Here is a 20,849-nt window from a genome sequence, read left to right on the forward strand (position 1 = left end):
AGGCTATGTTTTCCTTTTTGTTGCCCTTGTTTATTGTAATGGATAGGACAGAGAGAAATGGAGAGAGGAGGGCAAGACAGAGAGGGGCAGAGAAAGATAGACACCTGCAGACCTGCTTCACCACTTGTGCAGCAAACCCCCCTGCAGGTGGGGATCCTTACGCTGATCCTTGCACTTTGTGCCATGCATGCTTAACCAGCCCAACCCCCTCAGATCCCACTTCTTTTTTTTTTTTATTTATTCCCTTTTGTTGCCCTTGTTGTTTTATTGTTGTAGTTGTTGTTGATCTCGTTGTTGTTGGATAGGACAGAGAGAAATGGAGAGAGGAGGGGAAGACAAAGAAGGGGAGAGAAAGATAGACACCTGCAGTCCTGTTTCACCGCTTGTGAAGCGATTCCCCTGCAGGTGGGGAGCCGGGGGCACGAACCGGGATCCTTACACTGGTCCTTGTGCTTAGCGCCACCTGCGCTTAACCCGCTGTGCTACCGCCCGACTCCCTAGATCCCACTTCTATGTATAAAAAGTTACAAGGGATGTGGTCTGGGAGGTGGCGCAGTGGTTAAAGCTTTGGACTTTCAAGCATGAGGTCCGGAGTTCGATCCCCGGCAGCACATGTGCCTGAGTGATGTTTGGTTCTTTCTCTCTCCTCCTATCTCTCTCATAAATAAATACAATCTTTAAAAAAAAAAAAAGAAAGTTACAAGGGTTTTGGAAGGTATATGTCAAAAACAGTGGGTGAAGAGTAAATATAGGGGGTCTGGGCAGAGGCACACCTGCTTGAATGCTCACAATATCAGACAGAAGGAACCAGGTTCAAGCCCCCACTCACTACCTTTGAGGGGACCCTTCATTAATGTTCTAACAGGTATCTCTTTTCCTCCCTCTCCCCTCTCAATTTCTCTGGCTTAACAAATAAAATGGAGGGGTGGGGAAAAGGAAAAAATGGCTGCCAGAGCATGAATTCATAGTGTAGGCACTGAGCCCCAGCAATAACCCTAGTGGCAATTTAAAAAAACTTTACAATTAAAAAGCAAGTAAATACAGTAAATGCACACTTCTTTGTTATAAATCAACAATATCACAGCCTATGTCAATCTCAACTGGGTTCCCAGGAAGATCAACATCGTAAACTGAGTGGCTATTTGTAAAGACTGAATCACTTCTGTCATCTATCCTGAAAGACATCCTCAAAATTAGATGGAAGAGTTCAAGGAATTCTTGACCTTTTGTTTTTTTGGGTGCCTAGGATCAAGCCTAGGGCTTCATACATAGGAAGTCTGTGCTCCACTACTGATGCCCATTTATTTGTCCTTGTATCTAGTACTTTCTACTATGACTTTTGTATGTGTGTGTGGTGCCAGGGCCTAGGGGCCTCACATAGGCACAGCCCTACCACTTCTGGGGTGATTCTTAGTTTTTTTTTGCCTCCAAGATTATCCCTGGGGCTCAGTGTCTGCACTATGAAATCCACTGCTCCTGATGGCCATCATCCCCCTCCCCAATTTTTTTTTTATTATTGCTGTTGCTGCTGTTGTTGGATAGGACAGGGAGAAATTGAGAGGAGGGAAAGATAGAGGGGAAGAGGAAGACAGACACCTGCAGTCCTGCTTTGCCACTTTCAAAGTGACCCCCCTGCAGGTGGGGAGCCATGGGCTCAGACTGGGGTCCTTGTGCTTTGCACTATGTGTGTTTAACCCGGTGTGCTACTGCCCAGCCCCAAACTCTTTCATACTTTTATTTCAGACTGTGGAGGGAGACTAGATTGAGAAACAAGAGATGGGGAGACAGCACAGCACGGCTCATAGAGCTTCCTCCAGTGCCAGGACTGAATTCAGGATCTAGTACATGTGTGATCCTACCTAGCAGCCTCCTGTGGAGAAGACAGAGGAGAGAGGATGAACATTCTTTTTTTTTTTTTTTGCCTCCAGGGTTATTGCTGTGGTTCGGTGCCAGCACCATGAATCCACTGCTCCTGGAGACCATTTTTCCCATTTTGTTGTCCTTGTTGTAGTTGTTATTGTTGTCATAGCTGTTGTTGTTGGATAGGACAGAGAAATGGAGAGAGGAGGGGAAGACAGAGAGGAGGAGAGAAAGATAGACACCTGCAAACCTGCTTCACCAGTTGCAAAGCGACTCCCCCCCCCCCCCACAGGTGGGGAGCTGGGGGCTCGATCCTGGATCCTTACACCTGCCCTTGTGCTTTGCACCATGTGTGCTTAACCTGATGCACTACTGCCCAGCTCCCAGGATGAGCATTCTTTACCACAGTAAAGCTCCCATGGAGCTACCCTTAGTGCCAGTTGTGATGCTTCTATGTGGTGTTGGGGCTTGAGCCCAGCGTTTTGCACCTACTAAGACATTAACTCTACTGAGGGAGCTCTTTCCTGCCCATCCTTGCTACTTTTTGTGTTTGTAGAAGCAGAGCTCCCCACATTCCTGATTAAACTGCTATAGGCTACTTTTTTTTTTTCATTCAGACAGACACACTGAGAGGGAAAGACATCACAGTACCATAGCTCTCCTCCCCTCTGCCAATGCCAATAAACCTGCCACACAGTGCCAGAGCTGGAACCTGGGTCACATGAACAACAATGCAAGCACCCTACTGGCAGAGACACCCCACCCCCACTACTTATTGATGGTCTGAATTTGAAGGACCACACGCCCACTGCAGGCAGAGTCAAGTGGAGTTCTGGTTTTCTATCTGTGCAAGGGCCCTTGGCCTTCAAGGGTCTGCAGAGGATGAGCTTTGAGCAGCTTGTTCCCCCAGAGGTGCAGTGGCAGAAAGTGGTGCTTGCTTCAGAGTATGTTTGTAAGAGGGGCGGTGCATGGACAAATGAACATGTGCTTACAGCTGTGCACATCTGGACACATTCCAGTGGTATGGCCACTCACACTGGTAAGACTTCAGGCTCCCATGGGACAGTGTTCTCTATCTTCGAGGAGATGAGGCAACTTCACATCTTGGTTTTCGCATCCTCCTCCAGCCCTCGGGTTGAGCCTGCTTCTTGAGCTTCTGGACTCTAAACAGACCTTTATTCTTTCCCATGGAAGTTTCATGCATGCACCACTGTACAAGTAAATCCAGCAGAAATTACTGACATGGTCCCTGTCCTCCAGTTATAATATTAATGGAACTTTAGCAGAGATCACACTGCAGCATGTAGACAAAGACGCTTGAAAAGATGAAAGACAACTACTGGATAGCTTCACTCATGTAGACTAGAGAATTGAAATACATCAACTTGAAAAAAAACAAAACAGAAGCAAACAAACTTTCTAAGACTTTGAGAAAACTATGGTGGTTAAATTTGGGAGGTGAAAGGGTGGGGACAAAGAACTTGGGTGGTGGGTGTGGGTTACACTCTTGTAAGAAATCTACTACTAATCACAAATAAAAATGAAAAAAAAGATGCCTGAAAGAAAATGAAGAGAAGCAGGGATGGACTGGTAGCTAGTGTGAGACTTAGGGTAAGGGTGGGCTTTTTGAAGATGGAGAGAATTAGACTTGCTGTGGGGAAGGAACCAGGACTTGGGAGGGAGGAGGAATTATTGAAAGGCTCTGCATTGGGAACCTGACTGAGGATGGGTCGAGTGGGATGGATGGGCTCTCAGGCCTGTAAAGGTGCAAATAAAGGTGAAAAACAAAAGGCTCCAGGTGACAAGCCACACCCCTGGGCTAAAATGGGAATATAAGGGCTAGTATCTGGGAGTTGAGGATAAGAGTTCTAGTGGGATGGATGAACTGCCTTAGACAGGGTCACCCCTGATCCTGGAGAAGAAAACAGTGGTTGTGAGGCTGGTGGGTCAGAGGTGGGCCTAGAGCTCACCTTGACCAGAGCTTGAATGTTTAGTCTTGGAGGTGAAAACTTGAAGATTGCTGCAGGCCAGGACTGGAGCCTGCTAAGAGGGTAAGGAAGCTACCTTATGATAGTGATATAGGAACAGAGGGTGTGGTGAGGGAGAAGAAGAGAGTGTGACAAATCCCCATCCAGAGGCTCCTTTACTGTCTCTGGGTCCTAGTCAGTGTCCCCTCCCCTCCCTCTAGTGTCCAGTTTAACATGTTCAGGGAAGTGTTATCATCAAGGTCAAATCTCTTTCTTCTATATTAAGCAGTCAAAACAGACAGATTTTAAGTAAGTAGATTAAAAAAAAAGTATAGATTCGGGGTCCATGGCCTTACACAATATTTGCATCTATATAATCTCTGTGTCACCTTTATGCCCCTGCAGTCAGAGCCACTATGATTTCTGATCCAGAAGACTGCCCCTTTTGACTAGTGACTCTGTCCTTTAGAGATCCCTCTCTAAATGGACCCTCACACCCGATTCTGTCCTTTTGCCAGTAGTGGCCAAGATCACCTCTCATATGGAAGCAAGACAACTCTGCCTCCTGTGGCTGGGAAAATAGCCCACTTGATAGAGCACCAGACTTGCCCACATGGTCCTGAGCTCAATCCCTGGCCCTGCATATGCTGGAGTGATGCTCTGCTTTTCTTGAAAGTAAACTCTCCTTTCCCGTTTGAAGTCTGAGTATATACAGCTCACGGCCTCTCCAAGGCAATGGAGATGAGAGTGGGTCATTTTATTTTCTGATTGTCCTTTCCCATTGACATCAGGCACAGCACAGGAGGGCATGAGATCATCAGAGGTGCTGCCCTCAGTGTAAGAGCAACAGTGCAGAAGCCCAGAAACAACTTGGTTACTTTCAGTCTCTTCTACTACTCCTGGCCCCATCTACCTTCCCAGACACCCACTTGCAAGCCTCTGTGACCAAGTATCTCTTGGTGTCCCCTTAGGCTTACGGGGTTATGGATGTAGGTTGTATGCTGCAAATAAACCCTGTGTCTAAAGAGGCAAAACTGGCATCCCACAGGGTAGGGGTATAGGTTCATTACAACACTTTGCCAGAAGGTGGCAGTAAAGTGTCTCGAGGAACAGAATGGGGGCACATGACTTTTTAGTGATTTAATTATAGTTTGTAAGATTGTAGGATTATAGGGGTAGTTTCAACAATGTACCCAGCACCAAAATTTCAGAGCACATGGCTTTCTGAGTGCACTGCGCAGCTCTGAAGGTGCTGGGAATCCTCTAGCCTTCTGCTGGACTTGGTCCCACTTCCTCAAGTCCAGCAACACTACCTCCCTAATAAGCCTTTCTCAATCACATTTTCTTGGCATACAACTCACTTCTCCTTCCCTAGGCTGAGCCACATTAACTGTCCAGTCTTTTCCCATGCCTAGCACAGCACTTGCTATTTGTTCAAAATTTTCTGCTTAAGAAAGAATATTGAGGGGGGCCGGGCGGTCGTAGAGCCAGCTAAATGCACTTGGCGAGGCATAAGGACCAGCATAAGGATCCCGGTTCTAGCCCCTGGCTCCCCACCTGCAGGGGGGTTGCTTCACAGGTAGTGAAGCACGTCTGCAGGTGTCTTACCTTTCTCACCCCATCTTCCCCTCTTCTCTCGATTTCTCTGACCTATCTGACAACAATAACAAGGGCAACAAAATGGGGAAAAGGGTCTCCAGGAGCAGTGGATTGATTTGTAGTGTAGGTACTGAGCCACAGCAATAACCTGGGAAGCAAAATAAATAAATAAATAAATAAATAAATAAATAAATAAATAAATAAAATAAAAAAGAAAAAGGATCACTAGTAAAAACCATTTTTGATATCTCATGGGTCATTTTGTCTAAAATTTTTATCTTTTGATTGGGCCAACCCATTTCTGGGATATATGCTGTTCTCAGGCTGAGTCTCTGTCACTAGTGTTCAGCTCAGGCCTTGACTGATGCTGAGGGGGTAGTTTAAGAAAGAGACCTGAGTGGTCCAGGAGGTGGCACAGTGGATAAAGAAAGCATTGGACTCTCAAGCATGAGGTCCTGAGTTCAGTCCCCGGCAGCACATGTACCAGAGTGATGTCTGGTTCTTTCTCTCCCCTATCTTTCTGATGAATAAATAAATAAATTCTTAAAAAAAATAAGGCCTGGCACAAAGCGCAAGGACCGTCATAAAGATCCTGGTTGGAGCCCCGGCTCCCCACCTGCAGGGAAGTCACTTCTCAAGTGGTGAAGCAGGTCTGCAGGTATCTTTCTTTCTCTCCCCCTCTCTGTCTTCTCCTCTCTCCATGTCTCTCTGTCCTATCCAACAATGACAACATCAACAATAACTACAACAATAAAACAAGGGCAACTAAGGGGAATAAATAAAAACATAAAAAAAGAGCTGAAATATTTCTACTGCATTTGTGGTATGCACAAATAAAATTAAAACAATATTATTTATTGTATCTCTCAGGCCTGCTTCCTGAGGTTTGTGGGGGGAAAAAAGTCCTCTGTTCACTATGTCAGGAACATGTTTTGCTTTTTAACTTTGTTAAGTGAGTATAGTCATGTCTCCTTTACTAGGTTACTGGGAAGCTCAGAGACAGACTGGTGACCCACTTTCTGTTGCTGTGTCCTAACCGTCCCATACCTCCTCCAGAATATCAAGTCTTTTTGGATTGTGGTGAGACAGATTTGGGGAGCTAGGCACTTCTGGGGACACAATCATCACGTATAGGTTTGTGGGAGTCGGGCGGTAGCACAGCAGGTTAAGCACACGTGCCGCAGAAGAATCCTGGTTTGAGCCCCTGCTCCCTGCCTACAGGGGGGTCGCTTCACAAGCGGTGAAGCAGTTCTGCAGGTGTCTTATCATTCTCTCCCCTCCTCTCTCCATTTCTCTCTGTCCTAACAGTGACGACATCAATAACTACAACAACAGGGGCAACAAAGGGGACTAAATATTAAAAACAAAACATTATATTTGGGACTGGCACCGAGGTACTGTGACTCCACCAGTCAGACTGAAGAAACCAACCTAAAAGGAAGTGAATACTTCTGGGTTTGGGGGGTTTCCTAGGGCCAAGGACACAGCCACATCTCTGATGTTAGATCCCTGTGATCTCTGGGAAGTGTGAGATGAACAAGGAATGGGAGGCTGCTAATTGGTGGGCCATTAGGGGGTGTCCTGGGGGAAGGACATCATTCATCTTTACACAGACTGAGTGATCGGAAGGTGGTAGGTATGCAGCAAACCCTTTGTCAGAATAAGCACCACCTGGCTGAATTATTCCCAAGGCTGGGCTGTCTGTCCCTTCACTGTACTAGACCTTCGGAAAGTAAGGACCACGAGCCCGAGAGGACAGGGCTGGTGTGGCCAGGACAAATAATACTGCCTGTAGGGCGAGATGAGGGCAAACATGTCCTTTCCATACCTCTGAAAAGGACTTTCAGGTAACTTCAGTCCAGGGATAAAAATGTTCCAGGAGGGTTGGACCAAGTGGATGGGCGCTGCCTAAGTGTGGGGGGGCTTGGGGCCAGTGGTCACTGGGTGCCCTGAGCTTCCACAGGCCCTTGCTAAGCAGCTTCTCTCTCTTGCTTGCAGCTCTGGCGAAGATGCACTGGACACCAGAGCACGCCCAGCCCCTCAACCAGTGGCCAGAGCAGCACCTGGACGTCTCCTCCACCACCCCGTCGCCGGCCCACAAGCTGGACTTGCCCCCCGGGGGCCGCCAGCGCTGCCACTATGCCTGGGCGCACGACGACATCTCCGCGCTCACCGCCTCCAACCTACTCAAGCGCTACGCCGAGAAGTACTCGGGGGTCCTGGACTCGCCCTACGAGCGCGCCCCCCTGGGCGGCTACGGCGACGCCGCCTTCCTCAACGGGGCCAAGGGGGACCCCGAGCCCTGGCCAGGCCCGGAGCCGCCCTACCCCTTGGCCTCGCTCCACGAGGGCCTCCCGGGCGCCAAGCCGGGGAGTGGGGGCGGCTCCGGGGGCCTCGGCGGCTCCCCGGTTTTGACCGGGAACCTGCCTGACGCCCTCTACGCCGGCAACGCGTGCGGAGGCCCGTCGGCGGCGCCCGAGTACGCGGCGGGTTACGGCGGCGGCTACCTGGCCCCCGGCTACTGCGCACAGACGGGCGCCGCGCTGGGCCCGCCCCCTCCGGCCGCGCTGCTGCAGCCGCCGCCCCCGCCGGGCTACGGGCCCTCGGCGCCGCTCTACAACTACTCGGCCGGGGGCTACGCCGCGCAGCCCGGCTACGGGGCCCTGCCGCCCCCGGCCGCCCCGCCGGCCGCCCCGTACCTGGCGGCGCCCACGCCGCTGCCCGCGCCCGCCCCGCCCCGCCCGGCGCCCGCCTCCTACGGCTTCCCCGCGGCCGCTCCAGGCGCCGAGGCCGGCGTGTCGCTGAAGCGCAAGGCTGCGGACGAGGGCGCCGACGGCCGCTACCGCAAGTACGTCTACGAGCCCGCCAAGGGCCCGGCGGCCGACGGCGCCTCGTACCCGGCCGCGGACGGTGGCGAGTGTCGGGGCAACGGCTTCCGGGCGAAGCCGCCGGGGACGGCTGAAGAGGCGCCCGGCAAGTACGGCGTCGGCGTCCCCCTCGGCGTCCCCCTCAAGGCCCTGGGCTCCCCGCTCTACGGCGCCGCGCAGCTCGAGCCCTTCGACAAGTTCCCGGAGCGCGCCGCGGCGCCGGCTCCCCGCGGGAGCTTCTCGGTGGCGTCGGGGGAGCCGCCCAAAGGCGTGGACCCGGGGGCCCTGGAGCTGGTGAGCAGCAAGATGGTGGACTGCGGGCCCCCCGTGCAGTGGGCGGACGTGGCGGGCCAGGGCGCGCTCAAGGCGGCGCTGGAGGAGGAGCTGGTGTGGCCGCTGCTCAGGCCGCCCGCCTTCCCGAGCAGCCCGCGCCTGCCGCGGACCGTGCTGCTCTTCGGGCCGCGGGGCGCGGGCAAGGCGCTGCTGGGCCGCTGCTTGGCCACGCAGCTGGGCGCCACGCTCCTGCGCCTGCGCGGGACGACGCTGGTCGCGCCGGGAGCGGCCGAGGGCGCGCGCCTCCTCCAGGCAGCCTTCGCGGCTGCGCGCTGCCGCCCGCCGGCCGTGCTGCTCATCAGCGAGCTGGACGCGCTGCTCCCGGCCCGAGAGGATGGAGCCGCGGGTGCGGGCGCGCTGCAGGCGCCGCTCCTGGCCTGCCTGGACGGCGGCTGCGGCGCAGGGCCGGACGGCGTGCTGGTCGTGGCCACCACGTCGAGGCCCGCGGCTCTGGACGAGGCGACCCGCCGGCGCTTCGCTCTCCGCTTCTACGTGACGCTGCCTGACGGCCCGGCCCGCGGGCAGATCCTGCAGCGGGCGCTGGCTCAGCAGGGTTGCGCGCTGAGCGAACGGGAGCTGGCGGCGCTGGTGCAGGGCACCCAGGGCTTCTCCGGGGCCGAGCTGGGTCAGCTGTGCCAGCAGGCCGCGGCCGCCGCGGGCCTCCCGGGGCTGCAGCGACCCCTCTCCTACAAGGACCTGGAGGCAGCGCTGGCCAAGGTGGGCCCCAGAGCCTCCCCCAAGGACCTGGACTCGTTCGTGGAATGGGACAAGATGTACGGCTCGGGCCACTGACGGCGCTCCCCGCCCCGCCCTCGCCCCTGGGGAGGGAGATCTTTCACCAGACCTGACTGGGAGGGCGCTGGAGTGATGAATGTGGGGTGGTGCAGGGGAGGGGACTGCCGGTGGTGGATTTTTTTTTTTTTTTCATGGGAAGGAAAAATGCTTCTGCTAGGCAGATAGATGCCATATACGGTGTGTACTCAGGTTTTTCCCTATTTATTGTGGACGGGAAGCTCGCCATTTCCGCCCTGTGGACGCGTTGACCAGGGATGGACTGGCACCCGGGGCCTATGGAACTCCTGCTCTGTAGACATAATCCTTTTGTCTTCTGGTTCTGAATGGCTCCCTCCCCCGACCTCACTCACCACACATCCTTTCTCTACTTAATTGTTTCTTCCCCAGGCGTTATCGCTGATCCTTCTGCACCCACCCCACCCCCACGCTGGCTCCGTTTCTCTTTTGCTCCTCCCTCTCCATCTATCACCCTCTGTACTGTCTCCATCTCTTGCGCACTCCCTGCCTTCTGTCTTCTCTCTCGTTCCAAGATTGTTGTGTCCCTTTGCAGGGGATCTGGAGAACCAGGGGCTAGGAAGTTCCCCCTTACCCACCTGAACCCTTGGGTGGGAGGGGGTGTTCAAGCAGGAAAAAGAAAGGAAAAAAAAAAAAACCAAAACAAACACTCAAAGGTTTATTTTTGTTTTTGAGAGGGAAATCCCAGAAATGTAGCTTGTTTAATATTTTAGGCCTCTTATTTTTGTAAGATGTGTAGAATTTGATGTTTTCCTTTTTTATTTTGACAACTCAGGAAGAAACTGACCTCAGAAAGAATGTTAGACTTTGGCTGCTCTCCTGTGTGATCCCCACCCTCTTTAGCAAATCCTCCCAAGAAGACTCCCAATGTCTGCTCTCCTCAAAGAAGAGGAGAGGAAGACTCAGGCCTCAACCGAACTGCTCTTCCTGGGACAGAAGCAGAATGTATTCTAGGGCTTCCTCCCAGGCTCAAGGTTGTAGGCAGAGATGTGGGGGAGAGGGATGCTTGATTAGAGGTAGGTATTGGTCCCTCCCTTCTGCTTTCCACTTTGAGCCCACCCCATAGCTTCCTAATTGCTGTGAAAGGTTATTCTGAGTTGGCATGCCCTTGCTTCCTTCCTGCCCCAGGCCCAGAAAGTAGGCTGAGAGGGCCCAAATTGGGAAGGTGACTCCTATAGCTTATGCTAAGAAGATTCCTTCAAGAGGGAAGACTGCATAAAACTGAGTACAGGCCTGAGTCTGGCAGGAAGGGTGAGCATCTGTCACAGGGGAGGTTCTGTGCAGAAGTCTCTCATTTTCCTAGCGCACTAGATTGAACTCCAGGATGTGGATGGGGTGGGAAAGGAGATGGGTAGGCTGTTTTCTCAGATACTGGGAGTTTATTCTCAGTCCTGCCCCAACTGTCTACCATAATGCCAGACTTCAAGGTCTTCCTTGTGAGAATCCTCTTTCTCCTCACCAGTTCTCCCAGCTGGGAGTCACCTAATTTCCTTCCCTCTCAGAGAGCCACTTCTACAACTCTGACTTATGGTTGTAAGTGGAAGGCTGTTTCGCTGAGCCCAGCTGCCTTTCCTCTTTCCTATGAGTCCTCACAGCTCCTACTACTGCCTCTGCCCACTCCCAGCTGGAAGGGTGTCTCTGTGGGACATTTCAAGTGCCAAGGTGCTGAGGGCCTGTTCTGGCCTATATATAACTTTCATAAAAAAAGCTGTTCTGTGACTTCCCCATCCACCCCATCCCCATCCCTACTCCAGTCTCTTTCTAATCCTCTTCTTGGAGCTGGCTGAGCACAGGGCTTTAGTGTTTGTAGCTGTAGGGCTTAGGGCCTTGGCTGTGAAAGGCACTGCAGGGAGCAGGGGAGAAAGAGGTTCTCTCAGGTGTTTGTAATGTAAGGGGGTAAGAGGGTGGATGGATGGGCAGGATGGATGGACGGAGTCAGGGAAGTGGGGTTGGGATTCCGAGACTCTCCCCTTCACCAAGCAGGCAGTTCTGGAAGGGAGGGCAGCACTCACTGATCAAGGCCCCCACCACCTCCACTGACCTTGGGGAACTTTGCACAAGGAGGCAGTTCTAGCCTGTTAGCACCTACCTCGTGGGCACTGGGACAGGTAGAGGAGGGGCAGTCTAGCTCTGGCAGTGTTGGGGGGGCATACCAAAGAATCCAAAGGCAGGGATTGGGAGAGGGCAGACTGGCAAGCTAGCTCTTTCCTTCCTCTACCCACATTGGGGTTGGGGTTCTCTCCTCCAGCTGCAACCATTTCTACCTCATTTTGCTGTGTGTTGTACATGGACCTATTTATCTCTTGTCTGCCGATGCTCTGCAGTTGTGGTCTGTCTACCTCAGAAGAGACTGTATTTTAAAAGAAAGTATTACACAGTATTAAAGTGATGACATGTGGTCTTCAGAAGATTTCTTGGGGTCAACAGGAGGTGGGGATTCCTTTGGGGGATGGTTAAGCATCCAGATCTGCTGATGCCAGGGTGTGGTTCTGTGGGTGTTTCTGTCCCTTCAGAAGAAAATTCATGTGCACAGCAGATGCCCACCAAACACCATGCATAGGGCCTGCAAGGTGATAAACCACACTGCAAATCCTCTCAACAAAGGGGAAGTCACTCCTGCAAATCTGAGCTCCCAGGGGCTCAGAAATGGGGTGGGGGCATTCATTGTATCCCTGGTACTCTGAAATGCAACAGATAAAGAAGAGTGAACATGTTTGTTGAATAGGTGAATGAAAATGTGAATTCTTGAAAAATGAATGTGTACAAGTGAATGGATACTGAAAAGGAAGGTTCATCAGAACCTGGACAACAGTGCTTGGCTGCCTAGAACTAGGAATGTATTTTCCATTCCATTCTGAGGGTGTGTGTGTGGCGGGGGGGGGGGGAAGAGTGGGTATCGGGGAGGGTATGGAGACTGAGTTACAGCCCGTGTAGTCACATGAAACAATTTGTCCATCACCATCTGTCAATTCCCAACTTCTCTTCATAGCTCATGAACTGGGAGACTGAGAAAAACTAGGGAGAAACAACTTGCTGGAAAAGTTGTGTAGAGAGAACAGTGAGATATTTAGGATCAGTTTCTTGAGATTCCTGAGTGTTCTAAGCAAAATTACTGAAAATGCAGCAGAGTGCAAGGGGAGCAAGTTTACCCAGGCTCTTGTCCACAAGTTCATGGCTGAGTGTATCCTGTGGGCTTCCAGGAGGCAAAACCAGACCAAGAGGATTGTCCAATCTTCGCTAAGAACAACAACTGTGGGTAGTTTTAGTGGACAGCAGGGCATTGCCCCAGGGTTCAGTGGTCCAAATTCTCTTGCCCTTGGAGATCTGGATGTTACCTCACTTTCTTACCTCTTACACACTGATTTGTTGCAGACAGTGTGCACAGCACTGAGGGTATAGAAATGGTTAAGCACAGACACTTCTGAAAAGCAGAATGTAGGGCAGAAAGAGCTCGTAAATGGGTTGGTTTAAGATACAATAGAGACCAAGGAGATAGCATAGCAGCTATGCAAAAGACTTTCATCCCTGAGGTGCTGAGGTCTCAGGTTCAATCCCCAGCACCACCATAAGTCACAACTGAGCAATGCTCTGATAAAGAGATCAAAGGGAGTCAGGCTGTAGCACAGTGAGTTAAGCGCACTTAGCGCAAGGACCGGCATAAGGATACTGGTTCGAGCCCCTGGCTCTCCACCTACGGGGGGGGGGTCACCTCATAAGCGGTGAAGCAGGTCTGCAGGTCTTTCTCTCCCCCTCTGTCTTCCCCTCCTCTCTCCATTTCTCTCTGTCCTATCCAACAACAATGACATAAATAACAATAATAACTACAATAAAACAAGGGCAACAAAAGGAAATAAAATTAAAAAAAGAGACAACAAAATGAAACTGAATTAAACTGGGTGACTATGCCAAAGTGTTGTTATTCTCATGCCTGAACAATACAGATATACAGAGGGTGCTCTCTTGAATAAATCCACGAACTCACTGATTTTCAGTTAAATATTGATGGGGGAATGCACACCCATTTCAAAAAAGCACAAGCATTCTAAAACACCAAAGTAATAACAAACCTCAAAAGATCCTAGCTGGTGGTGGTGTGTCTGAACAACTCAGGTACAACCTGTTGAAGATGCAGTGGCTGGACACACTGCCACACATCTGATGGATGTTCTGCTTTCAGAAAATAGAGTGAGGAGAGGAGCAGGGGGAAGTGTTTGGAGGATGTACTAAGACCACTGTACAGAAAGACCTCTCAAACCATGAATAGAACTGAAGTTTTAGTAGGAAGCCCATGTATGTGCTAGGTGAGGGGGCTGGCATATTAAGATACCACATTTTGGGGCCAGGGAGATAGCCCAGCATGTTAGAACATAGGACTTGCATATCTGAGGTTCTCAAGGGGCCCCAGGTTCAATCCCTGCTACCACAAGTCCAGACATGAGCTATATTTCGATCTCTGATAAAAATAAATCTGGCGTGTGGAGGCAGCATAATGGTGATGCAAAAGACTCATGTCTGAGGCTCCACCATCCTAGCACCACCATAAGCCAGAGCTGAGCAGTGTTCTGGTCTCTTTCCGAAATTAAGAAGGAATCTTTAAAAAAGAAATGACACAATGACTCAACAAATCTTTACTGAACACCCTATCAGTTGCTATAGGGATAACGGACAGAGCTTACATCCTTCTAAGGGGAGACAATACAAAGGCCTCTAGAACCACAGTCACTGTGGGGCTCAAAGTGGAGGGTGGGTGAGATTGGGGGGTGGGAGGTCTTAACCCTGTCAGAGTGAGAATGAGGGTTTGGCTGCAGGTGTGGAAAGGTGGGAACATGGTAGTCTCTCTAACTCTTTAGCCTTTAGTAGGTAAGAAAAGAGAGAGAACAGAGAACTAGGCGGTCCAGGGCTTCTAGTGGGGGGTAAATGGATTGAAGACTTGCCACATTTGGAGGCGTCAGTGGGCTGACGGGCAGCCTAGGGCAGGCGGGGAGGGCAGCGTGAGACCCCAGGACTCCAGGAGCCTCCGCGGGCCAATCGTGCGAGTCAGAGCCCCCCCCCCCGCCCGCGGGTGCTGGCTCCCCTCCCCCTCCGCGCCCCGCCCCTCCCCCACAGCCCGCGATGGCGGCGCGCGGCGGGGGCCTGGTCTTGGCGCTGGGGCTCTGGGGCTGGACGCTGGGCCCCTCGGAGGCCGAGGACGCCATGGGCCCTCACCTGGCGGTCCGTCTGGCAGAGCTACTGACTCCAGAGGAGTGTGGCCATTTCCAGTCGCTCCTGAAGGCGCCTGAGCCCGACGTTGAGGCCGAGCTCGCCAGGCTCTCGGAGGACCGGCTGGCCCGCGCCCCGTCGCCGGAGTCTACGCGGCCGCCCTCGCCGCCGCCGCCGCCGCCGCGGTCTCTGTGGGAGCGGAGGCGGGAGGCGGCGAACACGGCGGCCCAGGCGGCCGAGCCCACCGAGGTGTCCGACGGCTGCAGGGAGGCGCTGGCGGCCTGGCTGGCGGCCAGGGCCCCGTCCCTGTCTTGGGACCGCGTGGCCCGGGCCCTGAGGCGCAGCGGCCGCCCGGACGTGGCCCACGAGCTGGGCAAAAGCCTCCACCAACAGGCGACGCTGCAGCTGCTCAAGTTCGGGCAGCCCTACCTGCCGCCGCCCGGAGCCGCCGCGCCCGCCGCGCCCGCCGCGCCCGCCGCGCCTCGCCCCCGCCGCGCCTCGCCCCCCGAGCCCGACTGGGACGCGCTGGAGCTGGTCGTGGAGCGCCTGCCCCAGGCTCCGTACGAGCGGAGCCCCGCAGGCTGGGCCGGGCCGCTGGCGCTCGGCCTCGTCTCGGGTTTCCTGGGGGCGCTGGGCGCCGGGGCGCTGCTCATCCCGCTCACGCTGTGGATCACGGGCGGCGACCGCGACCCGGTGCGACCCGGCAGCCCCGCCCCGCCCGACTCGCCTCCGCACGGCCCCGCGACTCGCGCGACTGGCGGGAAGCGAAGCGCCTCTTGGGCTGCGGGTGGACCAGATCCCCCCTCGCCCGCATGCCTGGCTGCAAAATGGGAACGCGATTCTGGCTGACTGCTGCCTTCCGCTTACTATAAAAATTATGAAAAATACACAGAGGAGAGCGCAGTCCATTAGCTCGTGGGCAGTGACCGGCGTAAGCAGAGGGAATGCACATCAACAGCCACAGGATGTTGCAAACGCTGAATATCTTCCATCAGGTAGAAGAGGCTCTGGTGCAAACTAGATGAGTGTACCTGTACCTCCCCCCGCCGTCGCCCCCCCCCCAATTATTAATTCCTTGTCTCACTATTATTCTTGCTCTAAGAGCTACTTTTCTTTTTAAGCACTGCATGTTTAAGCAGTTACATACACTACTCAACTTCAAAGCCCAAGAAGGAAAGTATTACACAGAAAGAAACTCTGGGTCTCAACTACTAAATGACATAGTCAGGTTTTTTGAACTCCAGAGGGAATAACCTGTAAGTAGTAAGGGAGTTTAGGAAACTGAATGTGGACTGCATCAAGTGACCAAGCTGTCACTTCCTCCAAGGTACTGTTAGAGGTGTGTCCTGCTTCCAGAGTTGCGGCCTCCAAGCTGTGCTCCCCATTCAGGCAAGGCCTCCTGGGGAGCCCCCCAAAGTTTCCACCCACTCAAGTGGCTGTGGCAGTGCCAGGACAGCCCTGAAGTCAAGACTGGGCGTATCCTCACATACCATGTGCAGACACTGCCCTTTGTCTCCGTGAGGCAAGAGGATACTTTTGGGGTTCTATTGGGTGAGAGTATGCCCCGAGTCCTCTTGAACTAAGGGGTTTTTATTTAAATTAGTGTGAGAAATGACAGAATGACAGGCCAATCCAAGAGGAGAGTTGAAAACAAGATTGACGTAACCCTTTATTGCAAATTCTAAAGTAAAAAGATGTACAGTACAAAGTAAAATTGAAATTTCAGACTATAAACTTCCAATCCACTTATACATTCTCATTTCTCAAGCATTTCTGCCATTTCCGCATAAACGGAACAGGGAAAAAGTTGAGGGGGGTAAGGAAAGGAGATACAGCAAGGGAAAAAAAAATTAAGTATCTAGAATAATCACAAACCCCAGAAGCAAGTGAAAGGAAAGACATTTTCTCGACCTGCTGTCCTGGTGATGAGAAGCGGGGGTGACTGGAGCAGTGCAGTTTCAAATGGCTCTCAGAATAGCAGCATTTATGGTACTATTTCATCTTCCTTAAGTCCAAGTAGTACTTTGCCCTTCCCTAGTGCCTTTGCCTCTGTATCTCAAAACATTTTACAAAACATTTAGTTAAAGCCTCACAACACCCCTGTGAGGTAGGTCAGTATTATTATCCCCATTTTACAGATGGGGAAACTGAGGCACAGAGAGGTTAAGTGACTTGCCCAAGGCCACACAGTGAGCCAGCAGTCAAGCAGGGGATGGAACAAATGAGTTCTTTCCCTTTTCTGGAACCACTGGACCACACTCCCCATTACCTATATACATTCTTCACACACACACACACACACACACACACACACACACACACACACACACACACACACCACATGTGCACACCTGCCCACCCCACCCCACTTAGCTTCTATGTACAGCAAACAATAGTGGGGGGCAGGGGCATGGGATGCCCCAGGAGTGTTTTAATGGAGGAAATCTTGGTAATCTTGGGGAAGAAAACAAGAATGCATAGAGCTGAACAACAATGCTCCATGTTGTCCTTGGGTCCCTCCCATTCCAGAATTCCTCTTCTCTCCTGAGGTCCCCCCTGGCTGGCTAGTTGCAGCCAATTCTTTAGGGGTGGGGGTACCTGAAAATGAACGAAGCTTTTTGCAAAACTTTGGGCAACATCTGAGAAAAGAAAGAGGCATCATTGCAGAAGATGCCCAGAACTCAAGTCACAAAGTCATAATTATCCATGGCAATCTACCTCCACAGTAGGCCTGGAGGCTGGGGCCAAGGGAGGAGGATGGGGACTGACCTACCAGCCATCTCTCTCCAGAGTGGAGTTACTGGAGTGGACCAGAGTGGGCACTTCAAAATCCTCCTGAGAGTTTTCCTGGAGTGGGAGACATGACCTTGAGAGGGATGTCCCCAAAAGGGGCAGAGGGGAGGGCCACCCCTCCTCCCTGCACACATGTGAAGGAGACCAGCTTTCAGTGTGCTAGTTTATCCGTTGGGGTGATGGGGGGCGTTAGCTAGCAGAGTGGAGGCTGTTGGGCATAGTGCTTGCCCGAGTTCTGGGGCATGGAGTCGTTTATGTTCATAACATACTGGTCAAAAAGGATGAAAGCCAGCCTCAGCTGGGTTGGCTGGCATCATCTCTGTGGGCTCTGCTGGGTGGGGTGTGGAGGAAAGGGAGAGGATGCCACATACAATGGGTGAGTGTGGATGGAGTTTGGGGAGGGGTCAGGACCTTGCTTTTCCCTTCACTATCTACATTGCAACCAGAACTTTTGAGAGAGACTCTGATTTCTCCCCATTCCATATTGCCCTCCTTTCCTCAAATGTGCTAAGTCCCAATTTCCAGACCCCTCCCAGGACTCAAGAAGTGGGGATACTCAAGCAACAAACACACCAAGACAGGCTTCCCTTGTACAGTAAAATAGGTTGTTTTTATTTTGTTTCCTTTTGGCTTATAGCAGTGATTTTTCTTTCTTTCTCGTTATGTCTCACTTAGAGCAGTGTTGGCCTCCACGCAGTCACTAATACAACTGATCTTCACTATCGGTCTTTTACAAGTTCACACTGGTTGCGGCGGGAAAGAATCAAAGGACTGGGCGCTGCTATTCCAAGGGCTCAGACTGGGAACTTGTTTATGTTGACCCAGCCAACTCCTGGTGCCCAAAGTGGCTCTTTTAGAGAGGAGTGGGTATAGGTTATATTGAAGTGGGAAGTTTTGCCTGCTCTCAGCCTCTGCTTTAAATTATGGAGTCTCCTCATACTGAGTAGTGAGGAGATTCAGGAAAGAAGAGGGGAATTATTATCACACACAAACCAGCAGCTGTGTCAGCTGCTGCTCAGTGGCTTTGGCTGTGCATTTCTAATGAACAGCATCGCACATCTTTTTTTCTTTTTGTCCTTTTTAAAAGGTGGATTGTGAAGTATAAATACTGCACCAAGGACCTGGCTACAAAAAAATAAATATTTATATTTATATGTCTATATATATATATCTATATATATATATATATATGCAGTGATACTGTGTGGCTGCTGCTGCTTTTTTTTTTTTTTTTGATTGGCTTTGTTAATATTTGGCAAAGCATTGCCACTTACCCACTTCAGTGAAGACTGAAGACGTACAGAAATGTCTTCACTGGTCCTGTCAGTTCAGTGCCTGTTAACTGCGGGTGTAAACTGCTGGTGATGGTGTCATTTACTACCAAAGAAGTGTGGAGTGGGTTGGGGAAGTGAGGAAGTGAGTAGGTGGAAGGATGGTGGGCAAAGGAGAAGGTGGGAAATGTTTTTGAAAAAAAAAAAGGTGAAACTTCAGACCAAGTGAAGGTGGCTTCTTCCCTATGAAGCTAGCTGATGGGTGTCTGATACTGAGGCCTGTGTGTGTATTACTGAGGAGACAGACGGCCTGTTGAGCTGGGGGTTGGGTTGGGGTTTGGGAGACGGAGGTCAATCTCAGAAAAATCTCATCGACATGCTCTAGCAGCTTAATGACATCACTGGCATGAGCACTTGGGGATATGGAATGGGATTATAGCTCTGTTGCCCATCTCAAGACCTAAGAACAATTATGAAGTTTAGCCAAATCTTGCATAGAAGTGGTTAGAATTTATTGCACACTGGAAAAAATATATTTTTTTGTTGTTTTGGAAAAGACCATTAGCAATAAAAAATTTTTTTTTTGTCTATCTGTCTAGTTCAGGGATGTACATTGGCTGACAGCATCTAAATTCTAAGAAGAAAGAAAAGTATAAAAAATAAAAATAAACATGACAATGGCATAAGCCAGAAGCCATTTCCTATTTAATAAGTTAATAATTTGTATTTACAAAAAGGCATGCCAATAAAATAAAATAAAATGATATATTACAGTATTTATAATTCTCTTAAAAAGAATAACCACACATGTCAGCTTCTGTTTTGTGCTGTTTCCAATGTAGCCTGTACATATTATTATACATTCATCCTATCAGTTAGCAGGGTCACTGAAAGAAATGCCTCCGTAAACTGGTATCTTGTACAGTACACAGGGTCTGCGGAGGATACCATGGAAGCAGGCTAGAGAGAACTAGGCAGAGTTTCTAATGGTCCAACAAGATAGAGAGCTCTGCTTACTGACTTGCTGTGGCTTGTTCTACACAAAACTCATCAGGTGGACTCTGAAATTACATCCAAAGAAAGTGCTTCTACTGCAAGGCAGATTGGTGTGTCTGATTATGTTCCCCCCACCCTACCCCTATTGCATGGTACAGGAAGAATTTGTTATGATTTGGTTTACATGCTAAAGTCTCTCCTCATTCTTTGTAGAGTTTTTCACAGACTGTTTCTTGACTTGGAAATCTAGTCATCAGATGAGAAAACCCTGGACTAGAAACTGTCTACCCTAAAGCAGGAGATGGAATGGAAGCTATGGTTCCCCCCCATCCCCCCCCCCCAAAGCCACCCTTCAATGGCAATGGGCAGGCTGCTAATCAAACCACAAAACTGGTTAAAAGGGAGGGAATGCACTGGGGGAAGCTGCAACATCTGAAAGAGTTAATTATCGAGTCACTTTCTCATGAGAACCAGTACAATAAAGAAACCAAGTGGGCTTGGTTCAGAGGTGGCTCCATCTCTCCCTCAGGCCTTACCCATGGCTATTCTGATAATATATGGAAGAAAACGTGCCCAAATAGCCCAATTTTGCTGCCCTTATCCACCTATGTGAGTAGGATAAGCCCTGCTTGGTGGACAGATGTGATGGATGCAAGAGAAATAATGCAGGGCATGACAACCCCTTTCCAGAAGAGAGAGGCCAGTTCAGAATATCTGAGATCCTCTCCTCATGGACTCAAGCCCAGAGAAAGCCATGATATGGAAGGACATGACTCTAAATGAAGTGAGCACCCCATTACCCCCAATGAAAGTTTTTTTCCTAAGTTCCCCAAGAGATAATGGGTTACTTGGAATAGCACTTTTTACCTCTACCCCAAATATGTGTCAGTTATCCAGTATGAAGGCTAAACAATCATAAATATTGCAAGATACAAATGAACTTTTTTTTTTTGTCTTTTTGTTTTTAGCCCTAGGATTTGGTTTTACAGTGACATTATTAATACAAGCCATTCGAGATCAAAGCTTCCCCATGTATGGGACACAGAGCAGCATGAAATAGTTCATCTTTCCAAATGTGCAACAATGGCTGTATGTTAGAGATGTCTGTTAAACATATACACACAACGGATCCAGCTGCTTGTTGGACTGGGTTC

The 20,849-nt window shown here is 50.9% G+C and overlaps 2 protein-coding genes across 3 annotated transcripts in view; both read left to right on the forward strand.

Annotated features, from left to right (window-relative positions):
• The window catches only part of FIGNL2 (fidgetin like 2), a 35,147-nt gene extending 23,312 nt beyond the window's left edge, over nt 1–11,835 (forward strand). The window contains exons 2-3 of one of the 2 annotated variants that reach the window (XM_060195334.1): nt 7,425–9,343; nt 10,212–11,835. In XM_060195334.1, coding sequence (XP_060051317.1) covers nt 7,436–9,343; nt 10,212–10,502 — 2,199 coding nt within the window. In that variant the 5' untranslated portion in view covers nt 7,425–7,435 and the 3' untranslated portion in view covers nt 10,503–11,835. Of the gene's footprint in view, nt 1–7,424; nt 9,858–10,211 lie in introns of those variants that run through there. The other variant, XM_060195335.1, reaches the window with a different exon arrangement.
• Nucleotides 11,836–14,548: 2,713 nt separating this feature from the next.
• Nucleotides 14,549–15,903, forward strand: TMDD1 (transmembrane and death domain 1). The gene has a single exon (XM_060193480.1). It carries the CDS (start codon nt 14,549–14,551, stop codon nt 15,482–15,484), a length of 936 nt encoding a protein of 311 aa, XP_060049463.1. The 3' UTR covers nt 15,485–15,903.
• Nucleotides 15,904–20,849: the final 4,946 nt, after the last annotated feature.

Source organism: Erinaceus europaeus, chromosome 7, assembly GCF_950295315.1.
Source record: "Erinaceus europaeus chromosome 7, mEriEur2.1, whole genome shotgun sequence".
NCBI lineage: Eukaryota > Metazoa > Chordata > Mammalia > Eulipotyphla > Erinaceidae > Erinaceus > Erinaceus europaeus.